The following is a 22500-nucleotide window of genomic DNA, read 5'->3' as shown; positions in this document are numbered from 1 at the left end:
AAACACTTTGAAGTCGTTTTAAAATACTCGGCTACGCCTCGTTTTTTCGACCAACTTCTCAGTATTTGGATATCTGATGAAACACACGTTCTAGTGTTTGATATATTACCTAAAATCTAACGGGAGCGTTTATCCTAGGGACATGCACCAGCAACATGGCCTTGCAACATGCCCACTTTGTGGGCTCTTTTTTTAAGAATAGCCTCACCTGCCTGAAGGAAATATCTGTGCACAGGTTACTCTAGAGTGGTTGTTCAGTCTATGCGTCAAGAAAAGACCCTTGAAATTAATATTTAATAATTATTAATGTTACCGGGTCTTCTGGAAAAAGCCTGAAAACTTAAACTCAAAAATCTGGAACTTGAATGAGGTTGGTGACGTCGAAAAGGGATTGAAAGACACTCCATTAAGTTAGTGTGCATTCCTCTGGGATAGTTTTGGCTTTTCTTATTCTGCTTCAGCAATAACAAAACACATAAAATATCACTTTCAAAAGAACGCAATTCCGCCCATTCCTATACCCACTAACCTCAAAGCATACCCAGAAGCAGTGACTCTTATTCTGAGTCGTAGTTTGGGGGCGTTCTGCTATCGGGCGTAGAATAAATAGAAATTCTGTTCTCACGGTTTACTCCTTAAACGGTATTTGGATACTAAAAGAAACAATGGATTCCATATATTCCGAAATAGTCCCATAAAAACACGCCGTTACGACCCAAGCCTTGAGAGTTGGAAGGTTAACTGAGATATAAGGCAGTGCACAATTTTATTATTAATAGGATGTGTAATCAAGTGATTCAAAAAGGGTAGGAACCATGTACTATTAAGAATATCCACTCTTTAATCTGTTTTTGTTATATTTTAAAACATTCCTATCAGTGACAGAATGTGGTATCTCCCCTGAGACCCGTGTTATCGGTGGAGATGACGCAGTCCCAGGAAAGTGGCCCTGGCAGGTAAAAAATATTTTTGTTCAAATCAATTTTGGCTTTAGCTCTCCGTCGTTACTCTAAAATATCGTCACAACGCACCGACAGTCTGTTTTTTTACTTTTGTAAGTGTTAACCCGCGCTGGCAATATGAGACAAATTAAAGTAGTCAATCAAGCACAATTTGAATTTGGCGTCATATATGGGTTAAGTTTGTTGTTGTTTCTCGTCCTTGCTTTTTGGTGCGAGGGTTTTTCATTGAGTTTTCCAGTTTTCCTCCCTCCACCAACATTTCCAAATTCCAATTCGACCTGGAACGCCACGATCAAGTTTGAACGAGTTCCTATGGGGCTCTTTGTGCTCCGTGGGTAAACAAATTACATTTTCATTTTTTTTTACATTTTACATTCTTTGTTTCTCTACCTTTTCATTCGTTCAGTAAATTTTTCCCGACGTACCAGAAAGTCTTTTTTTCTGTAGACCTTTTATACACTGATTTATTCTTAATCTGCCTTTTTATTTAGGTTGCCCTCCTCGTAGGAAGTTCCGAGAGTTTCAACTGTGGTGGATCTTTAATCGCTCCGGATTGGATAGTTACAGCAGCGCACTGCATTTCATCCCTGTAATTATTAAAACTATTCGTGTAATCACTGTAAAACGAGTTTCAATTGAATGCTAACTACAGTTCGTGTTTCACTTTTTTTGTTTATTTTCTCTTCGGACTGGTTCAATAAAGGGATGGGGGGGGGGGGGGGGGTGAACCCAAACCCTGACAGAAAGCCAGTAGTTGCTACGGAAGCTATTTCATCAAGAGCAATTTTCGTTCGCTGCGGAATGCTCACGTGGTGGGATATTTGAAGAAACTATTTACATGAATACTTTAGATCACCTCAATCTTATTGCGCATGCGTAACTAGTGCCAATCTCCCACCGCGCGTTTTGATGAAAAACACCTAAAAACTCGAAAAGAAACAAAGAAGCCATTTTTTTTTTTTTTCATTGAATCGGAACCGTATTATTAACCTGCGAGCGCTAATAATTCTTGGAGAAATTCAAAGCAATTTTCACCAAATTCTATGATAATTAAGACCACATTTTCAAACCTTCTTCACGGCAGTGGTAAACTTTGCTTTCTCTTTATAAGTTATCAATGACTTTATCAAGGTAATCTCTTCCATGTCGTAGACGAGATGATCCATTTGCATATGATCCTTGAACGATAGCTTAATTTGTTATATTTATGCAGTACGCCAAGTTACTACACTATTCGACTTGGAGAACACAACCGAGAAGTAATAGAAGGGACTGAACAGGACATATCGGGAAAACAAGTTATAAAGCATCCGGACTACAGCAGCCCAAGCTTATATAACAATGATATCGCCTTAATTCAGTTGGAACGACCAGCAACATTAAACACAAGAGTCGGAACCGTCTGTCTGCCTGCTCAAGATGAAGATGTCCCAACGTCTGCCAAGTGTTTCATTACAGGTATGGTCAAGTGTTAGTGTGTTTAACTTTGTAAGATCTCCTGACTTATATTCGGAATTTTTGCGGCATTTATAAAGTAGCTCAATGTTTACACTAATAATCTAAGGAAACTGACACTGACTGGACATATCTGTTTATTTATGTTTGCTTGAATGTATGCTTAAAAAAAAGTTCGAACTCTCCCAAACTCCTTCAATGTCGCCTTTGCATCACTGCTATAGAAAGCCATGTATCGTTTTATATTTCACAATTAGTCTAATGACTTATGATGCTTCGCCATATCCGAGCAAATGCTGTCTTGTTTAAAAATGTATATAGATTTTTTAATAACGATAACACGAGTATGATTTACGATACAACTTCAATTCAGTGCTGCAGTTGTCGGTTAAAATCTTGAAACGCTATGGCTCGTTCTTTGAATCTGTAGGTTGGGGCAAGACCGAAAATCAAGTATTATCCCCCATTTTAAAACAGGCTGAGCTTCCTCCAGTCACGAATGACGCATGCGCTACGAAACTGGCTGCGTCACCAGGTAAAGTGTCAGAAGTAAACTAATGCAGTTTTTACATTCACATAAATAACGGAATGGTGTAACTGAACAAGGGTCCATAATACAGCCCGCAGAGTGATGCTTCTTTTTTCCCTTCTGTGAGGCTATTGTGGTGAGATCGGATTCGTGTCAGAGAAGCCATACACAATCCTGTCAGAAAATCTTTTTAAATAGCTAAAAAATACTTCCTGAAAGACCGAACATTGACATGCATTGATATTGACATTTTCACCATAACTTTATTTAAAACACGGTTGTGTCATCAGTTATACCAATCTACCCTATCTAAATGCAAATTATGAAACCAGTGAAAGTATGCTCATTGAACATTTTTAATTCATGATGTTTGTGGACACAACTTTTTTATTGACCTTCGTTGTATATTTGTATTTTTTTAATCTTGTATATACCTATTCAGGACTTCTTTTTATTTCATTTTTTACTTCAAGAAATTTTGGTATATATCTTTATTTCCCAGGGCCCCTATGGATACGTCAAGCGTCAAATAAGAAAATCCCGAAAGCTCAAAGTTTTTAATTGTACGATTTACAAAATAAGTTTCAAGTTTTTTAAAGTGAAGCATGTGGATACTGATCAGCACATAAGTGTATAGCGAAAACTAATCGAGGCGGGTAAAAAAAAAAATAGGTTACACTATTTCATACATCATAAGTAAACTGAAAAGTAAAAAGCAACTGATTCGATAGCAGATTAGACGACAGCCAGTAAACGACTAAATAATTAAATAATTAAAACTAGCCAAAAATAAATGTAAAGATTGAAAGGGGAAATTAAAAATATGAAAATGTGTGGGGTACAATCATAACAGATTTTCAGTTTTGAGATTAATGAATGGGCGTCAACATAATCATCCTCAACCCCAAGCACTGTAAGGAGGAAATTATGAACGTCGTTTGAACGGTCTTTTCGATAGTGTACGCCGGTCAGGATGTAAAGAGTTACACAATTTTGTTCCAAAGCTAGTAAAAGACTTAAGATTTAAATTCAGACGGGATTTGTTTACATGAAAATTCCCTATAGCCGAAAATCGTATTGTTTGAGTAAGAAACGTATTTCACTTTAAAAAAACTTGTTACATTTTTAGTAAATCATAAAATGATTCAGAAAACACACGGACTCACAAAACACTCATCAGCTTTGTGCTCTCAAAGTAAAAACCTTGTCTTTCACAGACGTTTCTTATTTTTTTACGTTTGACCATGGTTGAGTAAACGCCAATATTACAAGGGATTTCCCGTTTCAGTTTGTTGTTGTTGCTGTTGGTTGGTTGACGGTATTTTTGTGTCATTTATCGTAGGTGGATCCAGCTTAAGTATTACCGACCAAATGATCTGCGCAGGCGTTGACGAAACCAACCTGAGTGGTTGCCATGGCGACAGTGGTGGCCCTTACGTCTGTCAGGCATCTGGCGGAAACTGGGTTCTACAGGGTTCCGTCAGCTGGGGCTCCCCGACATGCACTGCGGCAGACCGTTACACGGTGTTTGCACGAGTTGCACAGTTCCGAGACTGGATTAACCTGTATGTCCAAGTATAAACTGGATCAAATAGTATCAACTAAGCGAATAGGCAAATAAACAGATGGGAATAGAAAAGTGACCTTGTGTCGTTACTTGTATGACGTGACAATTTTAAACCTGTGCCAAACGAGAAAGAACTAAAATTTCAAGGGTGCCCAATAGTTTGAACAGACATTTGCCCTCGTTTTCACGTTTCACTGTAATGTTCGCGCGCTTTCATTTACTCTCACGTGCTGTCAAGGATGGTGCCTTCTAATACAGAGGAATTTCTGCCCCCAAAAGCGACGACCTTAAATGCCCGGCTAAGATTTAGTGGTCGCTTATAGGAGGTGGTTGCTAACAAGAGTCGAACCAGAGGGGTCTCTTCCCGGAACATGTCTGACACATCTTATAAGAAGAGAATTTATCGCAAAAATTCTCCTAGTTACAATACGAGCTGTGCTAAGTTTGGCAGTAAAAGTTCCTATTAAACTCTGAGTAGCTTAGTACATACATCGAACATGGAGATCAGACCACGTGCCAAGTGGTCGCTTATAAGAGGTTGAAAATAATGAAAAATGATGATGCCGTTACCTCAAAAGTGTTCGCAGTCGCTTACGAGGGGTTCCAAATATAGGGCTTTGACCTGGAAAAATTCTGTACTTTGGATAGATGGTCGCTTACGAGAGGTGGTCGCACAAACAAACAAGAGGTTGTCCTAGCAAAGGCTTCGCATTTTTCAAAAATAATAAAGACAGTAATTCTAAAAACCTTTTTAAAAGATACATAACAATAATTATGCCATTTTGTCTAAATTGAAGCTAAACTATATCTGAAAGATTAGATACCCGTAAAATTGTTTTTGGATTCCAATAGCTCTCACTAAGATTTAACCTTTCCCGCATAGTCATAAACTGCTCAAAAGTATCCATAAGTAGATACGTCATTTAAGAATCCGGACAATGCCGTCGGGTGCACATGCGCAGTAGTCTGTTCCAGGCAATTAAATAGTAAAGAGTGGAGCAACGAAAACTGCGATACGCGTGAATGATAATTAGGTGGAGAGACTTGGGAGAGAAGGCGCCTAGTCTTTTCTCGCTTTTTCACTCTATTTTTTTCGCGTCATTCTCCACTAGTGAACGCTTGCCACAGGCTATAGATACGCAGCAGTAAAACAAGACACATAAGAATCAAACAATAATAATAATAATCAATTTATATAGCGCTTTTTATATAATATTCAAAAGCGCTTACAATATAAAAACGAAAAATTTAGTCAAAATCAATAAAATATAAAATTTAAGAATGATCAATCAAACAAAAAGTAAGAAATAAAATAAACAAAGTAAAGAATAATCAGATGTCATATGCTTTTTTAAACAAAAATGTCTTCAAGTGTTTCTTGAAAGTATTTAAGCTCTTGGCAGTCCTAATTGCCAGAGGAAGCTTATTCCACTTGGATGGACCAGCAAAAGCGAATGCTCGATCACCAAAAGTCTTACATTTGGTTCGAGGCACCTGTAACAAAGTGAGGTCATTAGATCTCAAAGAGCTTCTGATTGATGCCTTTTCCCTGATGAGATCACAGATATAACGTGGAGCGATATCATTTAACGCTTTGAAAACAAGTAGTAATATTTTGAATTCGATCCGAAACTCTACGGGTAACCAGTGAAGATCTTTTAGATAAGGTGAAATGTGACTAAATTTGGGTACTAGACAGACGACTCTAGCTGCAGCATTGAGGTGACTTTTTGGAGCCGATCCAGTTGATATTTTGGAAGTCCAGAAAGGAGAGAGGTGCAATAATCCAAGTGAGATGTCACAAAAGCATGAATTAATATTTTGGTGACCTCAATTGGTTAGTTTCTTTTCAAACTAAATCCAACTTTTTACTTTTATCCATAGAACACTTCTCATGGTTTGATAATGTATCATTACAAACGGCTGATCGAGAAAAATTGACTTTGTAAACTTGGGAAGTAAAATTCAAGGAGGAGGACAGATGTTTATTTTGTGCTAGTCTATAATACAACAGTCTTATAAACTAGTTAATATAAAAGAAACGATAAAAACATAAAGTTAAATGTATGTGAACAGCGCTGAACACATAAAATGAGCAGGCGTAAAATTCATACAGTGTGTTTCGTTGAAATTACAGTTTGCTTACCTACATTTGTATACCTACTGATTTCGTGAGAGATGTCAACGACACTTTCAGTACAGTTAATCAACTCGCTACTGTGCGATTCCTATCCTGCTTCCATGATCACGTCCTTTCCAAGCAAAGCTGCGTCTTTTATGGTCTAGTTCTAACTTTAAGTTCATAATTAACCGTCCCTTAAATCATGCATACTGATTATCAGCTATGGTGTTGTCGATCCACTCTCGCATGCGCCTTATATTGGAGTACATCTGATGCTTGTACCCTTTTGTGGGATCACAATCAGATCCCCAGCCAAAAGCCCCTTCAAGGTACCATTTTCCACGGACCTCTCTCACGAGAGGCCCTCCTGTATCTTTCTGGCATCCACTAACCCTAGTGATATTTGAACCAGCACAAAGCATTGACTCATCAATGGTCCTTGTGGTGTGATCAGCCGCGCAAGTTGATCTTGGGACTAACGGAATCCGGGCCTGTTTGAGTTTGTCAGGGAGGGCCCCTGAGGAAATATCAAGGTACCCCCACCCGGTGATCCAACACGTCTGGCCTGGAGACAAGGATATGTCTTTCTTTGGAAGGCAAACTAAACCGACTCCATTTGACCCGAAGGCAGGTCTCGACAGCTTTAGCAAAGCCAGATCATTGGACATAAGATTCGGACGGTGGTATTTGGGGTGAATAAATATTTTTTCCACGGTGATGTCTTGTTCTAATCCCCTTGTTTTTTCTCTGTAGTAGGCGCCAAGTCTGTTAATGAGAAAAATACTATTAACTTATTAATTGTGTCAATAACAAAATGCTTGAATATAATTGGTTCTTAACAGTCCATATTTATAGCTTAATTTTGCAATGTAACTCCAAAACTGTCCAATTTGACCTGTCCGATTACTAGAAGCTTGCAATCGGACAGGTCAAATTGGACAGTTAAAGAACCAATGAAAATCAAGTAGCAAATGCCACTAGCCAATGAAATTTCTTCATGCGGTCGGACTTCCACATCCAAAGTTGAAACCAGTCACTTATTTTCTTTGGAATCTATTTCTTACGTTAATAAATATTCCAAGATTGAGATTCTCGCATTTTGTTATTGGCACAATTAATTGGTAATAGAACTTCGTGTCCTACAATTCAGCAGGTAGACTTAATCCCTTTATTTTTTTTTTTTATAAACGAAAGAAAAAAAAAACCTTGAACCTCGCTCAATTTTATGTTCTAACGTACCTAAAAACAGTTAAATGTAAGCCAGTATGTGTCCAAAGATTATACGACTGTGGAAATCTGGCCTTCCAATTTAATCCGCACATGGATGAAACTGATAAACCCGTCAGTTTTTCTTTTATTTCCGGAACCATCCAAAGTGGCTGTCTCCTTTCGTCTAATAACAACGGTTTTTACGCTTTGCTTGATGAATTGTGTAATCACTCTAAATATGAATTCATCAGGCTAAACAGTTGATAAGTTAATTAACTCGCTCATAACACCAAATATCCGTTTCACTCCCCCAGCTGACACAGTACCAAAGTTTCTTATAAAATTAATAATGTTTGTAAATATATCCAAATATTAACTTTTCACCTGACAAAGATGGTCGAGGCCATCCTGCCATAAACACAGTAAGCCGTGGTGAGGACCCACTGGGGCAAAACTAGAGAACCTCCACAGAACATTGCACGGTCATAAACTGTGAACCTCAGCATGGCCTGCCATGGCCAGGCGCCTTGAGGAGCCACAGAACGGGCACCAGATATTCGTGACGTTGGTCGTGAACCACAGATTGCTGTATTGAAATAACAGAATAGGGTCATTTTGAGTTTGTCTGTATACGTTATTTGCTCGTTTTTTGTTTTGATTTCCTTTTTGTTAATTACACTTCTAGAGCACTGAACAAACATAAGTTCGAATTGAAATAGACTGTCTACTTACGGCCATAACAAACTCCAGTTGTTTGATTTTTCCGAAAACCAGGTTCACAAGAAACTAAAGAAGGATAAGAGACAGATCAATCGATGAAAAGTCTAGAAAACAGCTTACTGCAATGACTTTCATCACTTTATGCGATAAAATGTGCGAGTTTAATTTGCATGATCTGCTCTGTATTTTGATTGTCAGTATCTGAAATGACAGCGAGGCGGGTGAGGGACAAGGGGACTGCGGGGATGAGAGGCAGGGGGTGGGAAGTGGGTGGGGGACAAGGGGATCCTTGGTGGGAGGGGGTGGGGGACAAGAGGAGCCGCGGTGGCCTTTCATTCTCGGATTCCGCTCCGTTTTTATTTTCCGGTGACTTCGGCCTCTGTACACTTTGACTGTCTTTGGAATCCTCAAAAATAAACAGCTCTTGTTTGATTCAGTTTGTCCTGTTATTTTCTAATAAAAGCATTAAAAGTATTATACCTGGAATTGTGAACCATTGGTTTGGTTTGGTCCAGTCATTATACTCAAACAGTGACCACTTCCGGGAGTTGGATGTTTTTATCAGCACCTGCAGAAACAAAAGGCGTTTTTCACCATTACTAAAGTTGTATGCCTCGCTATAACTGGGTGTTGGGTTGTTGGTTATCTTGATTGGGATTAACTGGGTGTTGACAAACGGAGGGGAAAATGAATGGATAGTCGCTTTATTTTTCTACCGCTGATCATTCAGGATTGCAACGGACAAGCGACTGATATGAAAATCGTGTCTGGATGCAGAACAGGCAACGTAACGTGGAATTCTATTGACTGGGACAGGGTCTTTTATATATTGTACTGAGATATATTGGGGTTTTTTTTTAGCTGTTTAGCTGTGTTTAGCTGTTTCTTGTTCTGATTTGTTTTTTTTTCTTCTTTGACAGTGACGTTTTAAATTAATATAAATGCGGTTAGCTCTCTCGATGAGCATGCACTTTTTTGCTCTTAGAGCAAATGTCGAAATAAAATATTGTTTAAATAAAAAAGGGTCTTTTAGCATGAACCTTCAAGATGTATATATATATAAGACGTGGGAATGCTGGCCCATTACAAGATGCTCCTCGGTTTTTCTAACAATATGTAAGTCAGTATTACGCACATGATGAATAAAGGTACTATGCGCGGTGAATGTCGCATTCACAATAAGATGACAACAATACAAGGCTCAACCTTGGAACCTCTTGTATTCAGAGTGCCTTTCACTTGTAAAAGAAAAGAGCTTTTAAAAATTAAAAGACAATTTTAACTGAAAACAATTTCAGTGACTGCATGAATGAGTTGGTGACTTACATGAGAGAGCTGCCACTTGGGGAACCACCCGGCTTCGTCTCGTTTAAGCGCTATTGCGGTGATTTTTCCGACATCAGCGACGTTCTTCAAGGCGAATGTGTCCTTACTAATACAAATAAAAACAGGTGACGTTGTTGACAGTTTATAAAAAAACTCACTTAATAATAAGAGGGTTATTTTCTACAGAAACTATGGTGCTTCTTCGGTAGGACTGTGGAAACGAATGTTTGGTTTTAGCAACAGAGTTGATATAACGTAATTTAGCCACTGTGAAGAGACTCGAGTGCTGCGTTTCGAGCGTTAGGCCCCTTCGTTAGAATGAATCAAAGAATTGTAGGTTGTATCAAGAGAAAATTGGTTGTATGAGGATTATATAGTGAAAGGTGGAGCTACGCTTTTGGTGGGAGCATGGCAACACGGAAAACAAGAAGTAATGCATCAGTCAATTCCTGCAATGCCCCCCCCCCCCCCCGGGCATTTGTCCACATCATCCTATCGGGCCATCTCGCATTGTCACTTCCTTTCAATGATATGTTTGTCGGCAGGGGTGATAAATTTGCGATTAATCACCTCTAATTAAGGAGGCCTTGAATGAGATAGTCGATTCACAAAACGAAAGGTCATTAGAGAAATGAATTGCTTGAGACTTAGAAGGTAAGCCCAGAACACAAAGAAATCAACTTTTTTTTTAGCTACACCGTGGTGTGGGCATTTGACCAGCTACAGTAGCTCGTTTGGGGAGGGGGTTAGTAAGGCACTATTGGAAGTAACTGTTGCATAAATTAGTCCAAATGTTAATTCCGTGGGGAACAGGGCGTACGTAGAAAAGAATTCTTTTCTGCCTTAGAGGGGGTTAAGAGTACCGATTTCGAAGATGAATTTTTCCTCTAAAACATTGCGGCTTTCCATGCCATGCATTTGTAAGAGTAGTTAGGCAGTTACTAATTGTAGGGAAGCTAGTAGACAACATCGTGCAATCTCGTGTAAGACTATATATTGAATAATACTGACTTTCCTCGCTCAAAAGGATCTTCCGAGTCCGCCCCCAACTCATGTTCAGCGGTAGTTCCCTTCGTACCGATGACCCTTATATAAACATTAGCGTCTGTCCCTGCACCCAGTGAGTTCCCAGTGATTACTTGTACTTCATACTCTGAAAGAGGAACAACATTTTCTATGCTTCTTATCACTCAGTTCTTACATACCCTAGTTTTATTGTGGATGTATACGAACAACGTTTCCTTCACAAGTTTGCATTAGGCAAGTGTATGAGAAAATCTGTTAAGTTTTACCTTGACAATCCGAGTAGTTCCTTGTTAATGCACCCTTTACACTGCAAGAGGGGGGGGGGGGTGGGTGGGGAGGGGGGGTGGGGTACTCCCTGAAAATTTGGGTGGGTTTCTGTGGTTCGCTTCTTGAAACCTTACCCTATTTCAGGCCATGAAAATCTTCCAAATTATTATGTTAACCCGCTACAAATATGCAAGAACCAAAATTGGTGAATAGCTCTTCCAACCCCATTTTACTCATGAAAACCTTACCCAATTCCAGGTTAGCGTCGCCCTATTTCAAACCAAAAAGGCTAAAAAACCATACCCTTTAGTGCCTTGTATACCTATAAATTATCTCATCTATAATGGCTTATATACGGGAATAACCCCCCCCCCCCCCCCCCCCCTTTCAAGGGTCTTTACACTCGAAGAAGTAAAAACTTGGAAAAAAAAATCTTGTCAAGGAAATACTTTCCAATTGTGAAAACAGCCTTATAATTACCTTTCTCGTATGATTCTCGCCTCTGCAGTTTTCATCAGTACTAGAAGAGGACAACATCTAAAAACCTCCTGCTTTAATTAATTATCCCTGGTAATTAACGCGAGAGATGAAATTTTGATAAAAATTGAAAAGATGAATGATGAAAATGATGATGATGAAATGAAAAGATGAAATTTGTTAACGACTTTTGTTTTGCGATCAACAAAATGATACATTTCCGTGGATTGAATCCGGTTCATGATATGATTTTTTTGTGATTTGAGTCATCGGCCCCAAAATCGTATAAATTTTGTCACGCATTTACCAAGCACCCGTATTGCCAAGCTAAGCGAGTCATGTTTTTATCTCGGTTAAAACGCGGTCAAGGCTGATAAAATAATACTGACAACCGATTGTAACTTACCGAAACAAAGAAATCCAGTGAAGAATGAACAACAAAGCAAAAATATCAGAGCAATTGATGAAGACTTCATAGCTCAGGTCTCTCTGGTCTCTGAGTGATTTGCCAGCCTCAGTGTAAAATCGTCCAAGTATTCGTGATCGCGCCGCTTTCAAGCAAATTATGTCGTTTAGCACCAGATGCAGTCTTCCTTATAAGCACATTAATTGCTGTATTGTGAAATAGGAAGTGACAGCATTTACATTGAAATTCAACATAAACTGAAAGCCTGTCTTAGGGACGTGACAGGATATAATGGAAGGGGAATTTGTACGTATTAAACCAATTCTTTTGTTTTTGACGTCAGCTAAATAAACCGTTTCATCGCTTTTTAGTAGTTTCGAAACTGGTCCAATTTAATCAACCTTAATGCTTTTTTTTATTGCTTGCCGAGGAACACTTTGGTCCGGCTATGTGAAATGCAATCATGATGATTCAATCGGTACTTTCTCTGAAAACTAAAACAGCGGAGTTGCTCCGGAATCCCGACAAAGTCGGACATTTGCGCAACAGTCGCAACCGACATGTATGATATAGCTCACGAGCTTCGTTTGTTTTTGCTCAGGATTCATGGCGCTAAAACGGCAAGGTGAATCAACAGAGCCTTCACTCAAAAATCTGCAATTTGGTAGCTTTTATGTTAATGATTTCTGATATTAAACTGACCACTTCCCAACCCATTTATACAGTTACCGACTTTGTCCGGTAACTGTATACAGGATAGTACACTGTAACGCTTATATAAAGACACATTGATTAAGTAATTCCCTTCCGCCTGAATTCAGATCTATTGGACACGTAGGGTTAAAAAACCCAAACGTATTCAGTCCTGACTGTACCGTGATTAGATCACCATTCTCGATAAATTCAATACACAGATGAAATTGAAAGTTTATGCCGAAACTCCCCTGAGGCCAGACGTCCCTGAGATTCGTGCAAAAGTTGATGAACATGGGCGGGGCCTCTCAGCTCGTTTTAGAAGGTTTTTCGTAGTAAAATCTATTGAATGAGACTTAAACTGGAACACGTACCACAACTTGCCAAAGCACGAACCAGGAAACCTGTGGGAGAGGGGGGGAGGGGGGGAAGCTAAGCTAGCACAGCGTGCTTGGTTTAGGCCAATTTACGCTATACAATTTCGTGCAAACTCGTCTAAGCTAAGTTTAATATAGGCCACCTCCGCTGCCTGTTGTATATACCCTCGCTAATTTAGCTCTGCAAAGAAAGTTACAGCGATCAGCTCGTTCCTACAAAACATTACAACATTCATTTCGTTGTGTTTTTCTGCATCGAATAGTAGTCCTTGCTGATATTTTAGGCTGATTTTAGCTGTTGATTAAACAGCTGTAGTCTAACTTAAAGGTGTAGACTTCCGGGTGCCATTCGTCACTTCCGAGAGAACATAAGGCGTCATGATCTGATCATGATCAAGCTATGACATCGAAATATAATCCTTATTTTTGTTATGTGGAGTCTCGAATCTCGATTTCATTGGGGAACATAGAAGGCTGTTTTCATAAGAAACTGGATCTAAAATAACTGCCTTCTTTGTTCCTGATCAATTTTCGCACGTACAGTACGTTTCTTCATTCAAAATTTTATAGATGTAATTCGTCGAATGACCCAGTTTCCGGTACAAATCGCGGTTGGACTGTACCATAGTTAATTGAGGGACTAGTTATGAAACATTGCTGTCTTTTCAAAGTTGATGAATGGTGCTGCAATTCATGTTGGAAAGGCCGCGACCGTGCACAAGCGAAACCTGCATGCTGATTAAAATAATAGCAAAATTTATGTTTTACTATCAAAATCAATTATTACCTCCAATGTTACTGAATTTGTTTTTAACAAGTAGCCAAGTGCATAATTATGGCACCAATACAGCCAACCACTATCGATCGCATTCTTGTCGCACAAATCTTAAGCAATATACATTCCTTTACCAAGGTCCCAAAATCAGGGGCACCCAACGACAGTTTCTCTCAGATGCTTTGAAACGCTATTTGAGGCTATCTGGAGTGCCTATAAAGCTCTGTAGGTTCATTTTAGGCAGCGCCATAATATTTTTATCTGTTTGGTCATTCTAGAGCAACCTGAGTCTTTTCGAAATTACTATGAACTTTGTCCATTTTGCGAAAAACTTAGGTCTTATTTCCTTTCCGAAAATCTTAGCTGACCTTTTTTCGGCACCCAAAACGACATTTTTATCAATCCGAAACCACTAAGCCTTAAATTTCCCATATCACGAAAGTTCGAGGTGAAAATTCCCTTCAGAAAATTGTAGGGGATGAAGGGCCTTCCGAACAGATAATTAATTTACCGAAACGATCTGTTGGGTGCCCCTGCAAAATCTGGAACTCTCTCCCAATACCAATCACTTCTTCATCTAGTTTTTATCTATAAAATCATGAATTGACCAAGCCGCACAGTTACGCAGCACCGTATTTTCTATCTATTGATGACAGCCGAGGTGGCCTCTCTTATAAGCCTGGTGGTTTCTTGAGGTCTGCTCGCCATTATTGTAAATTGAACGATTTCTTTTTTCAGTAAGGCAAATGAATGATGATGATGATGATGATGATGATGATGAATAAAGTCACTTTACTTCACTCCTTTCCTCCATGAATCTTACATACTTGTGCGTCCAATTGTCTGAAGCCTTTTCATTAACTGCATAAAGTTTAAATTACTGTAAAAAGGGACCACTTTGCAAAGCGCGCCAGGGTTTCTTTAGTCAGTTTTGAAATCACCAAAATTTATAACATGGGAATATTCATTCACGCGCGTTTGTTCCTGGTAGGACAGACTATCCCAGTCGCCTGCTTGCTCAAAAAAGAAAAAAGATATATGTATTTTTGGAGAGAAAGGAAAGACCGATCACCCCGCATTTGTGCTTCACGTTCGTTTCCAATCTCCTGCTCGCTCTTCCTGCTTTCCCTGAAAAACCCTGAGGAGGAGTAAGAGCCAGAGGCCGAAGTGAAATTGGTTGGAAAGGGATGTGTAAAGGAGAAACGAAACAACAACTCTCAAGACTATACACAGCAGATTACCGATCTTTAATACAATATATATTATAATTTTATATTTTAAATGATGTTAAATCCAGGACAAGAATTTGTAGTAACGGTCAAGTGCGGGCTTGAAGTCTGGGTATATAAAGCCCTGGTCAAACGGCACATGATAGTCGATGAAAGTTGATGATAATCAAAGCTATCATCCACTATTTTCAACTATTATGTGCGTGGTCGAACGGGAAAACTATCATCAACTATCGTGAAGAATTTTAACACGCCCAAACCGAATGATAGTTGGTGATAGTCGATGATAGCGCATGATTGTTGGTCGTCAAACGAACACGCGAGTTCTAACTATCATTGACTATCACCAACTATCATTGACTATCAAGCGCCGTTTGACCAGGAGCGTAGCCAATTTCCGAACCAGCTCCCTTTATATTATTGCGGACACACTCGAAACCGCGAGTTAATGTCCTAAATAGCGGAAATTTATTTCAGTCAAACGTCTGTAATTTATTTTTGCCGGGCATTTACTTGCTGTCCGTACTAATGATTATCAAGGTCGCCGTAATAGCGAGGTGTCCACAAGGCGAGAGTTCCAGGAGTAATGTGTTCAAAACTCGGTTTAAACTTCATCTGACAAAATTTCTTAACAGCGAAGTGAGTTTTGTCGAGCTTTATAATCGATGCTTTTTGTTTTTACATTTTTCTCTTATATACAGCTATGTACATTTAATTCAAACAATTGCTATCTAACAGGTAAAATCTCAGGAGTGAGAAGACCTAGATGCGTATCCTTTCCGTTTAAAGTTCCTTGAGTACTGGGTCTCGTCTCTTCAAACTTGCGAGTCACAGGACTCCCAGCTTCTGAACGTGTCACAGCATCGCTGTCCTGGGACTTGCCTGAGCGTGATTCCTGCCGTAACTTTGGCATATGAATTGGCGGTAGGGGGGAGTAATGCGATGTCAGGGGACCACTGTGCGGACGGCTGGAGTCTTGAGCAGTATTGGGTGGGTACGTGCCTGGAATGAATGATCAGAAAATTATCAATGATCATCTTAGTCACCATGGTTAAGTCGCACTACGAGGTAAGTCGCCTACACGGCCGAACTTAACCCAGTATCTGTAACAAGAAGCAAGTACAGCCGACTCCCGATAACTCGAACCTTCAAAGGAAATTCAAGAAGGTTCGGGTTATCGGGAGTTCGAGCTATCGAGGGTAAAATTACAGTCGACTCCCGATAACTTGAACCTTCAAGGGAAATTCAAGAAGGTCGGGTTATCGGGAGTTCGAGTTATCGAGGGTAAAATTATATAGAAAATGACCTGAAAGGAAAGGAAAATTGGTTCGAGTTAGCGCGAGGTTCGAGTTTGCGAGGGTTCGAGTTATCGGGAGTCGACTGTAGAAGTTTCTTCTCTCTCCCCCAAACCATCCCCCTCTCTCCCTGGGTTGGAAAGTCTCAGGCGTTAACCACTACACCATCGTACATCCACAGTTTAGTAAAGCAGAAACCTGGTAAACTAGCCAACTTTCCACAGAGCCAGGATTCGGACAAAAAAGTGTCTTTTATCCTTTGACCTTGAAATGATCACAAAAATAACCTCGCTACCCTCTAAATTCTTCATGCAGTAGTTGGCTGTATGAATAACCGAATATCGTGTTGATGTCTGGAGAGCCTCAACTCTTCTACTCACCCTATACTAACGTTCAATTTAGACGATGAAAAACGTAAGGAATCACTTAACGTGATGTTTATTTGTCTGCAAAATCCTCAACAAATAACGCGCGCGTCCAAACACCCTACTGTGCCGTTTGCGCGGCCATTCTCTTATTACTTATAGCAAAGAACCACATCATCAGCCGTGCAACTGTCCTACCTGGTGTATGCTGCTTGGCTTTTCGGATTTGCTTGCCGCCCGTTGGTCTTTCCACAGTCACGTAGCTTCTCACGATAGAGCCTGTCACCTCCCCGCCATCATCCAAAGGAATTATAGGCTTGCTGTTGATATGAAATAAAAAGTTAAAGCAAACATTCAGATGTCTACAAGCTAACATAGTTTGCAGCAGTCACCAAGTACCAACAACAACTCCCACCTTTAAACTCCACTAGAGCGTTATTCCGCGGACAGCCAAAGTAACGGGTGCACCGCGAGGTCACACCAGTTCCCCCTCCCCCCCCCCCCCCCCCCAAGGTGGTTATATAACGATGAAATCCATGAGTGTGACTATTAAGATAAACGTATTGAGCAGTACTTTCCCGTGACGCGGGCTGTTCTTCATTACTGTTTAAAGTGAATATTGATTTTTTTTTTTTACTTTTTCAATCCATAACTCTTGTTATGACATCTAAGAACTCTTTCACCATTCGTCGTACGATTAACGCATTAACGAACACGTTTGATATCCGTTTGACCAATTATCGTGCGATTAACGTATTGACGAAAACTTTTTGATATCCGTTTGACCAATCATCACACGATTAACACATTAATGAACACACCCGACATTTGTTTCACCAATCACCGCGTAATTAACACATAAATGAAAATGACCGAGCACACCCGACAATTGTTTCCCCAATCATTATGCTATCAAGACATTTATGAGCACAACCGGTATTTTTGTATCAATCACTAGGCGATAAACACAATGCACACAGCCCACAGTTGTTTCACCAACAATCGACTAATCAACGTACCTGACATCCGTTTGCCCAATCATCATGCGATTAACATCAAGCTCCAGAATCTTGGGTGTGTTAAGCTCCACAGCAGATGATGATGTACCAAACACTTGCGACTTGGACGCTTGCCACGCTACACCTGCGGAGGAATTCATGAGGAACTCTTTGTCCATGGGCCGTGTTACTCTCATCTTCATTGTACCATCTTCCAACTGAGCCATCGTAGGGATTGAGGAAGGGGCTCTGGCGAGGGAGCTCTGTGTTAAGTCACGGTACAGCCCTGCTGACATAGGTCCCTTGCCAGGCTGTAGCCAGGGTGTGGGTGCTGGAGTCGCAGGGCCGCTTGGTTTAGGCGGGGCTGGAGATGGTTTGTGTCTCTGTGTAATGACGTACCCGGGGTTTACTTCAGGTCTGTTGAGGAAAAGGAGTTTTCATTCATATTGATTGGCTTTGAATTACATTGTGGCTCATTGTAGTAAGCTGCTAACGATTTCTCAGTCCGCAAGCGTTGAAGTTAATAAAAAACATTGTAGCATGCAGTCAAGACAAAATGTGTCTCTCTGATTCATTTTGATGGGCCATTCACGAACTTTTATTTTTCAAAACTAAACTTAGTGCATTTCTTCCTTGTGCCTCTATCTGGAAATCAATCAATCAATCAATCAATCAATCAATTGATCGATTAGTCAATCAATCTTTATTCATACAAGACACGATACGGAATTGAGCAAAATTAAAATTAAACTTATTTCGTCAAATTAAGTTCCTGACGATTCTGACATGCCCGAAGAACTTACGTTCCCAACTTTTATAGGGGTACAAAACATTCCTTTATTTCGTACCTTCCTTTCATAGAGTACACTGGTTTTATAAGGAAAATTCCAGTTTCTTGCTCCAGATTTTCAAAGCAAGCCGTCAGCTGTTCTGCAAGTCTTCCTCGTTCGTTACCATATCCGTCCATTTTGTCTCCCCATCGCTGCGCACGTTTGTTTTGTAAAGCTTCCATTTTATCCAGAGTTGAGAACACGCTCTCGTCAAGATGACCGCTTTGCTTCAAACTTAGCTCTGAAAAAAGAATGAATTCAAATCACGCACAAATCAGAGTGTCGTAAAACTCAACCCACAGTAATCAATCTAATCAACCAGAACAGAACAGTGCTATGTACCACTCACCAAGCGCGGCAAAACGCGCGGGAATAAAGCGCGGGAAAACGCGTGCGACCAAGTTACGATTGATTTGGGTTTTGTTTCTAATTGGTTGAGAAAGTGGCGCGGATTTTGCTAACCAATCACAGAACTTAGTAACGCAAAACCAAACAAAACCCGAAATTGCTTTCAACACTCAATTGAAAACAGCTTTAACTACACAAACAACAAGTAAACTGCTCTCCTTGCAAATTCGATTCTTATCTGTGAACTGAATTCTATTCCACACCACTTAAATGCTACGTATAAAGCCAGACTTCAGTGGGCTTCGTAAAACTGGCCCAAGGTTCCCTCAGTCAAAAGTGACCGCTGGGATAGTGGTTTCGTTAGTTACTGGTTGACGCATTTTTTGAAAAAAAAGAACCACCATTTTCAACCATTCTACAGAACTGCCCCCTAGAAAACATGCCAAGGGTAGAAACGCGTCCCCACAGTTCGCGCTTCCACGAAAAATATCTTTCCTTCTTCCAAAAGAAACAGCAGTTTTAAGTATTTCCAGACAATCGCACGTATTGCCATTCTTAGGAACTGTCATGTTTTGGAACCCGCACGAACTGGTGAGAGATTTTCCCAGTGAGTTAACAAGCATGTGTTACTCCTAAGTGTGCATGCAATACTTACCGATATCCTTCATAGAGCGATGATGGCTGTAGCGTCTGACAATGTGAGCCAGTCTCTTTGATGGTAAGCTAACATAGTTGTCCATGTGTTCCATAATCATGGAGAAGCTGTCATCCGACAACCGCCTCTCATTAACCGCGCGCTTTAGAATCTTTCCGTTGCGCTCGGCATCCAGTCGAGTGAACATGATGGATGAACTGGTTCGCTGTTTGAAAAGACAAGAGTAAGTTGTCAGGTTATGACCATTACCTGCAATTCAAAAATTTGCATGTGAATCTTGCATTTAGGGTCTTTTTGTTTTAAGACGACATCTTTTATCTCTACTGTTTCACCGGTTAGGCTGCATGTTTCCTTCTATCAGCCCCCTTGCCGTTTGCTTTGCTAACTCGCTCTGCAGCAAAGCAAGAGAACGGCTGGATTGACATTCAAAGGATTCCCTAATAAGAATAGCTAATTGAAAAAAGACCTAATGATAAGTAGTCTAAACTGTCAGCCGTCTCCTTACTCTAGATCCCTGTGGAGAAAGACACCTGCGCACAAGGGGAGGGAGGGTAGAAACCTGGCTGATGATACATCAGGTTAATTGTTCAGTAATTCATGTCATTCAAGCTATTCTTTGAAGGGCGCAACACCAAAAAAATATTACGAACTCACTTATGTCCAGAAATGCACCTAACCCTGAATTTGAGTACTTCATAGAACACAGACCTTTCTGTCGTTTTCATATGACTTCATGTTTGACAGAATTATGTGTGTTTTAGTGAGAATTAAGGATAGGGGACACCTTGATCATACAGTTCATGAATCTCAACAGCGTGCATTTCTGGACGTATAGAGCCATGGGTTAAAAAACAGACTCGGAAATCAGACCGTGCCTTAGGGCGCTTTGCATTTGCCGAAACTGTTCGGTAGTCTGTAAATCGAATGTGTCATTTTGACTGGCCGGCAGTGCTGACAAATGGAGAGCACCGCAAGGCTCAATCACCACTCAAATCCACCAGACGGCATCGCAAATCGAACCTAACCACACGTCACCTACCCCAGATGAGGCTGATCGTGCGTTTCTGAGCTCTGCCAGTTGGTTCCTCAGTTGTGTGATGGTATCCTGCATATCAGTCATTACTGCTACATTCTGACTTGTTTGCTCCTGGTGAAACTTCGTTTCCTCCTCCAGGTGCTGTTGTAGTCGCTCATAACCTTCAGCCAAATCGTTGTACTCCTTAAGTAACTTGACATAGTTGGATTCCATGGTTCCTGTGTCGCCCAAATCAGTCTTCTGCAATAGAAAATGATCGTACACATGTGTTCATCCTGATGGATCGGAGAATTAACTCTACAGTGTATGTTGAAGCGCTTAAGTGGACCCATGAATTTCCCACTGAGCGTTAGCCGTAGTAAGAAAATGGGAGATAGCGTGAGGCAAAGAAAAAAATATCCGACGTTGGCGGGAAACGAACCCTCTACGTGCGGATTTGATCGTCCGTTGCTCTACCCGGACTGAGCTACAAGGTCAGATGGAAGCAAGTTGCGGGTGATCATCATGGTGGTAATTGCAGCAATGTTTCATTTGTATATGTTCATCCAGGCGCGACAGTTTGGTATTAGGCGCGATTTTCGGCAACTTGCGCGGAAAGAGTGTAAGCGTTCTCGCGCATTCCCAAAATCGTGCCTTTTATTACCTATAGTAGACTTGCCTACAAGTCGAGCTCAGGAATTTTGCTGAGGGAAGGCAAAAGACGAGGCGTGAGCTCTTCTACCCTTAGGACCAGACATGAAAAGAGAAGGACTACTTGTGAGTCTGTACCTATGGCTCTTGTGTCTTTATGCAGACTCTTCCGGCTGTCATGTTTTAAGGGCCAATTTCACCTATTTTTACTGTCACTTTGAGTTGCCAAAAAGCATGTTTGTATCTAAAGGAACGTTACAATGATGGTCCAGTTTTGTTAACAATAACCCTTCTAGTGCACAGAAACTAGTATCAATCATCAATGGCTGCGGATGGCTAGGATGCAAAAGGATTGCAGTTTAAAAAAATTGGCCAACTTCTTCAAGTTCTTGCTGTGTTTTTTAGATAAATAACTAAAAATCTGATTACAGTATATGGTCGAATCTCTGAAATACAGGCCTCTCCCAAGAAATGCTGAGAACAGCTTTAACTACACAAACAAGGACCCTTTTTATAAACGAGAAAGAGTTTTACTTTATAGTCTTTCCTGGACTAGGTGGACTGTTCCTAAATCCTAATGGAATTTTGGTCACAGCAAAGTGTCTTCTTACAAGTGATGGCCACTTTAGAAAGATTCTACATTAGGAATGCCACCCACGCTGATTGAAAAGGGAATTGTAAAGATTGCTGTTTTCGAGCTGTGTCAAATCAACGCCTGTTTGTACCATGTAAATACCTTTAAGCTCTTTGGTCTCCACTCTGGTCGAGGACTCAGTTCTTGAAGGGTCTCTTGAGATGTGGACAGACCCACACTCTTGGTCTCGACAGCAGTGGACTGTGCAAGATGCTGACTGGACAGAACACTGCCCAGCTGACTCAATATCTGATAATAAATAAATAAATAAATAAATAAATAAATAAATAAATAAATAAATAAATAAAGTAGGGTAGGGTAGGGTAGCGTAGAGTAGAGTAGAGTGGAGTGGAGTGGAGTGGAGTGGAGTGGAGTGGAGTGGAGTAGAGTAAAATGATCAATGAGTTACAAAGTTGAAACACGCCCAACTCATGCTCGGAAACTCGGTAACACCGGCATGCAGTGTTTCAATTGCAGCGTGGCTTCGCCCTTGGAATTGCTGTGCGCAAAGTTATGCGCAACAATAGGACATTTTCACTATGGCGTCATTTTACTACAACTACCAGAAT

The 22500-nt window shown here is 40.4% G+C and overlaps 3 protein-coding genes across 5 annotated transcripts in view; 1 reads left to right on the top strand and 2 right to left on the bottom strand.

Annotated features, from left to right (window-relative positions):
* The window catches only part of LOC146461985 (chymotrypsinogen B-like), a 9799-nt gene extending 5221 nt beyond the window's left edge, over positions 1 to 4578 (top strand). Inside the window, exons 5-9 of the mRNA XM_085086138.1 lie at positions 880 to 956; positions 1454 to 1551; positions 2176 to 2420; positions 2848 to 2952; positions 4289 to 4578. Of these exons, the coding sequence (XP_084942264.1) occupies positions 880 to 956; positions 1454 to 1551; positions 2176 to 2420; positions 2848 to 2952; positions 4289 to 4527 (764 nt within the window). The 3' untranslated portion in view covers positions 4528 to 4578. The remainder of the gene's footprint in view (positions 1 to 879; positions 957 to 1453; positions 1552 to 2175; positions 2421 to 2847; positions 2953 to 4288) is intronic.
* Positions 4579 to 6472: 1894 nt separating this feature from the next.
* On the bottom strand, positions 6473 to 12251 carry LOC146461984 (chymotrypsinogen A-like). The gene is made up of 7 exons (XM_085086170.1): positions 12067 to 12251; positions 10902 to 11043; positions 9891 to 9996; positions 9045 to 9132; positions 8577 to 8630; positions 8229 to 8430; positions 6473 to 7400 (listed from the first exon to the last, which is right to left on the bottom strand). Exons 1-7 carry the CDS (start codon positions 12134 to 12136, stop codon positions 6836 to 6838), a joined length of 1227 nt encoding a protein of 408 aa, XP_084942296.1. The 5' UTR covers positions 12137 to 12251; the 3' UTR covers positions 6473 to 6835.
* Positions 12252 to 15139: 2888 nt separating this feature from the next.
* Positions 15140 to 22500, bottom strand: part of LOC146461983 (uncharacterized) — a 41912-nt gene continuing 34551 nt past the window's right edge. For 2 of the 3 annotated variants that reach the window (XM_085086179.1, XM_085086181.1), the window contains 7 exons: positions 22034 to 22180; positions 20671 to 20907; positions 19632 to 19836; positions 18647 to 18869; positions 17820 to 18215; positions 16999 to 17120; positions 15140 to 16142 (listed from right to left, as the gene is read on the bottom strand). In XM_085086179.1, the coding sequence (XP_084942305.1) occupies positions 15868 to 16142; positions 16999 to 17120; positions 17820 to 18215; positions 18647 to 18869; positions 19632 to 19836; positions 20671 to 20907; positions 22034 to 22180 (1605 nt within the window). In that variant the 3' untranslated portion in view covers positions 15140 to 15867. The remainder of the gene's footprint in view (positions 16143 to 16998; positions 17121 to 17819; positions 18216 to 18646; positions 18870 to 19631; positions 19837 to 20670; positions 20908 to 22033; positions 22181 to 22500) is intronic. The other variant, XM_085086180.1, reaches the window with a different exon arrangement.

This window comes from Pavona decussata, unplaced genomic scaffold (genome assembly GCF_977016875.1).
Source record: "Pavona decussata unplaced genomic scaffold, jaPavDecu1.1 SCAFFOLD_192, whole genome shotgun sequence".
In the NCBI taxonomy this organism is placed as follows: domain Eukaryota; kingdom Metazoa; phylum Cnidaria; class Anthozoa; order Scleractinia; family Agariciidae; genus Pavona; species Pavona decussata.
This window is presented reverse-complemented; position numbering and strand designations above follow the sequence as displayed.